We start from the raw sequence: 2,707 nt of genomic DNA, 5'->3' as shown, positions 1-2,707 counted from the left end.
ATGTGGATATTCAGGATATAATCTCGAAAATTATACCCAAACGACATCCAAACCTGGACATACAAAACCTGGATTTACAAATCCTATGGTCTCAAAAAACCCATTAAAGAAAATTTTAACTCTTGCTCTCTATGTGCCTAAAAAGAATGGCATCCAAAGATTGCACTAGAACCATCTAATTTCCAGAGGGCATGATCTAGATGATCAAAAACTCAAAATTTAAATTTTTATTTAAAAATAATGATCGATTTATAACCAGATGGATCCAAAATTTCAAATAAATTAAAAACTTCCCAAGTGTTTTGCCGGAGGGAGTAAATTTTAGTGTGCTCCCGATGGAGCATGGTGTAGACGCTCATAAGTTGCTGCGGCTTTCCTAATCAATTGCAATTGAGAGACTTTTGACATTTGGATCAGCAACTCCATTAAAAGGGATCGCGACGGCCAGAAAGGGGAGGAGGAGGTTTTTTGGAAAACAAAGAAAGGGGGAGAAGAGAGAGAGATAAGCCTGGTTGCAGAGGGAGATGGAAGCGGAGACGGGCGATAATAGGGGATAGAAATGGTACAAAAAAATCCAAAAAGAGAAGGAAAAAGAGGGAAAAAACCATGGATTCCAAGGCCATGGCGGCCATGGTTTCGTCCATTGTTTCGGAAGTCGCCCTCCTTATACTCACCCTCTGCACTTGTCCCGATCTTTGTCCTCTCTCTTCACCATCACCTTCCTCCTTTTCCTCTCTCTTCCCCATCATCCTCCACCTCCTCTCGTCCTCTGAAATGGCGGCCATTGCTGTAGCCAGTAAATCAGTTTCAGGGACTCCAAAATCCCCAAACTCTAAGCGCAAAAGGCTCCAATTGGAACCAGAACAAACCTCCGTGGAAACTGGGCTCACCCCAAATCCCCTAAACACTGCTTCTTTCCAGTTATTCTTTCGCATGAATGCGAGTACCTTTGAATGGCTTGTAGGAATGCTTGAGCCGTTGTTAGAATGCAGAGACCCAGTGGGTTCTCCCCTGAACCTTGCAGCTCCTTCTCGGCTTGGTATCGGTCTTTTTCGTTTAGCCACTGGTTCGAGCTACAAGCACATCTCTGCTCGATTTGGGGTCCCTGAGTCCACTGCTAGGTTTTGTTCAAAGCAGCTATGTCGAGTCCTGTGCACTAACTTCAGGTTTTGGGTTGCTTTCCCGGCCCCATCTGAGCTTAACCCAGTTATGGTTGATTTTGAAGCCATTGGTGGCCTACCTCATTGTTGTGGAGCCATTGATTCGACAAGGTTCAAGCTTTTGACGAAAAGCAACTCCCCAATTCGAAGCTCTGCAGATAAAGATGTGGGCAGTGAAATTGAAGAAGAAGAGGAAGAAGATAGTGTGGTTGCTCAAATAGTAGTTGATTCGTGGTCGAGGATTCTTAGCATTATAACTGGTTTTCATGGCGATAAAGGGGACGCAAGGGTGCTGAGATCTTCTACTTTGTATAAAGATGTGGAAGAAGGGAAGCTTATGAATCTTCCTCCTCGGTATTTGAAAGGGGTGCCAATTCCACAATATTTGGTTGGGGATAATGGTTATCCCTTGCTCCCATGGTTAATGATTCCTTACACAGAGCCTGTGGCCTCTTCTTGCGAAGAAGATTTCAATGCCATCCATGAGCTTATGAGGAGGCCAGCTCTCCGAACTTTAGCCAGCTTGAGGAATTGGGGTATTCTGGCTCGCCCTATTGATGAAGAGTTCAAAATGGGGGTTGCTTGTATTGGGGCCTGTGCCATTCTTCACAATGTGCTTCTTATGAGGGAAGACTACACTTCCCTTTCTGATGATTACTCTTTGCATGACCAGAGCTCGCAGTATTATAGGGATGCGAGCATTGAGGAATGTTTTATTGAGAGGAAAGCATCAGTTGTTCGCAGAGCATTGGCGGGTAGGGTGAGAGAAGCACGCAATTCTTCCCAATCTGCATCTTAGACAAGTTGAGATTGTGTAATTTTTTTTCCTATGGTCTCACAATTCTCAGAGTTCATTGTTCATACTGCTTTCTTAGGGTGTACAATTGTTTATAGGATGAAACTTTGCCAATTGTCTCACATTAGTAGTGTAGGTCTTGAATTTTTGTTGGGATGGACATTTTTGTTCTCTCTTCTTCTTTATTGACCGTTTGATTTTCTCATGTCCAGATCATGAATTGTTTTTGAATCAATCAATAAATACATCAGAAGCAATTGATCCCTTGTGGCAGTTTACAATTTGATTTGTAGGGTGTTTCTTTAGTGTATTTAGTTGTCTAAAACTGATAGTGAACTTTGGGATTCATTAGCTACTTCTCTGCGTACTTCACAATTTTCGTATCTTTCTCAAGTTCATATGTAAATACAACTCATGGAAATTGGAAAATTTATTTCTCTTGACAGGTTTAGAAGGTTTCTTTTTGTAAACAGGTGCAACTTTATGTAGTTTGAACAGATGAATGTCTAAAAGGCTACCTGATACAGGGATGAAATTGATCATCTGAATCTCTTCCTGCTTTGGCATAGCGGTCATATTAGTAGTCTACCTGCATTTTGATGCTATCATTCTCATTTGAAAGTATTAAATTTGTTTGCGGTGTAATACAATTGCCAAACCCACTTGAGCAATGGCTGTTGTAGAGAAATGGGCAATCGTGTGACGTCATTGTTTCAAAAGGACCAAGGGATGGGGAAATTGATGAATCAAG

The 2,707-nt window shown here is 41.9% G+C and overlaps 1 protein-coding gene across 1 annotated transcript; it reads left to right on the top strand.

Annotated features, from left to right (window-relative positions):
* The first annotated feature begins 487 nt into the window (after positions 1–487).
* On the top strand, positions 488–2,220 carry LOC18446296 (protein ALP1-like). The gene has a single exon (XM_006856418.4). The coding sequence runs from the start codon at positions 607–609 to the stop codon at positions 1,957–1,959; it is 1,353 nt and encodes a 450-aa protein (XP_006856480.2). The 5' UTR covers positions 488–606; the 3' UTR covers positions 1,960–2,220.
* The last annotated feature ends 487 nt before the right edge of the window (positions 2,221–2,707 follow it).

Source organism: Amborella trichopoda, chromosome 13, assembly GCF_054954075.1.
Source record: "Amborella trichopoda isolate Santa Cruz 75 chromosome 13, AtrichopodaSantaCruz75HAP2 v2.0, whole genome shotgun sequence".
Lineage (NCBI taxonomy): Eukaryota > Viridiplantae > Streptophyta > Magnoliopsida > Amborellales > Amborellaceae > Amborella > Amborella trichopoda.
This window is presented reverse-complemented; position numbering and strand designations above follow the sequence as displayed.

Excerpts from the sequence above, each read along its gene's own strand:
- LOC18446296 (XM_006856418.4), top strand. The coding sequence starts at position 607 with ATGGATTCCAAGGCCATGGCGGCCATGGTTTCGTCCATTGTTTCGGAA.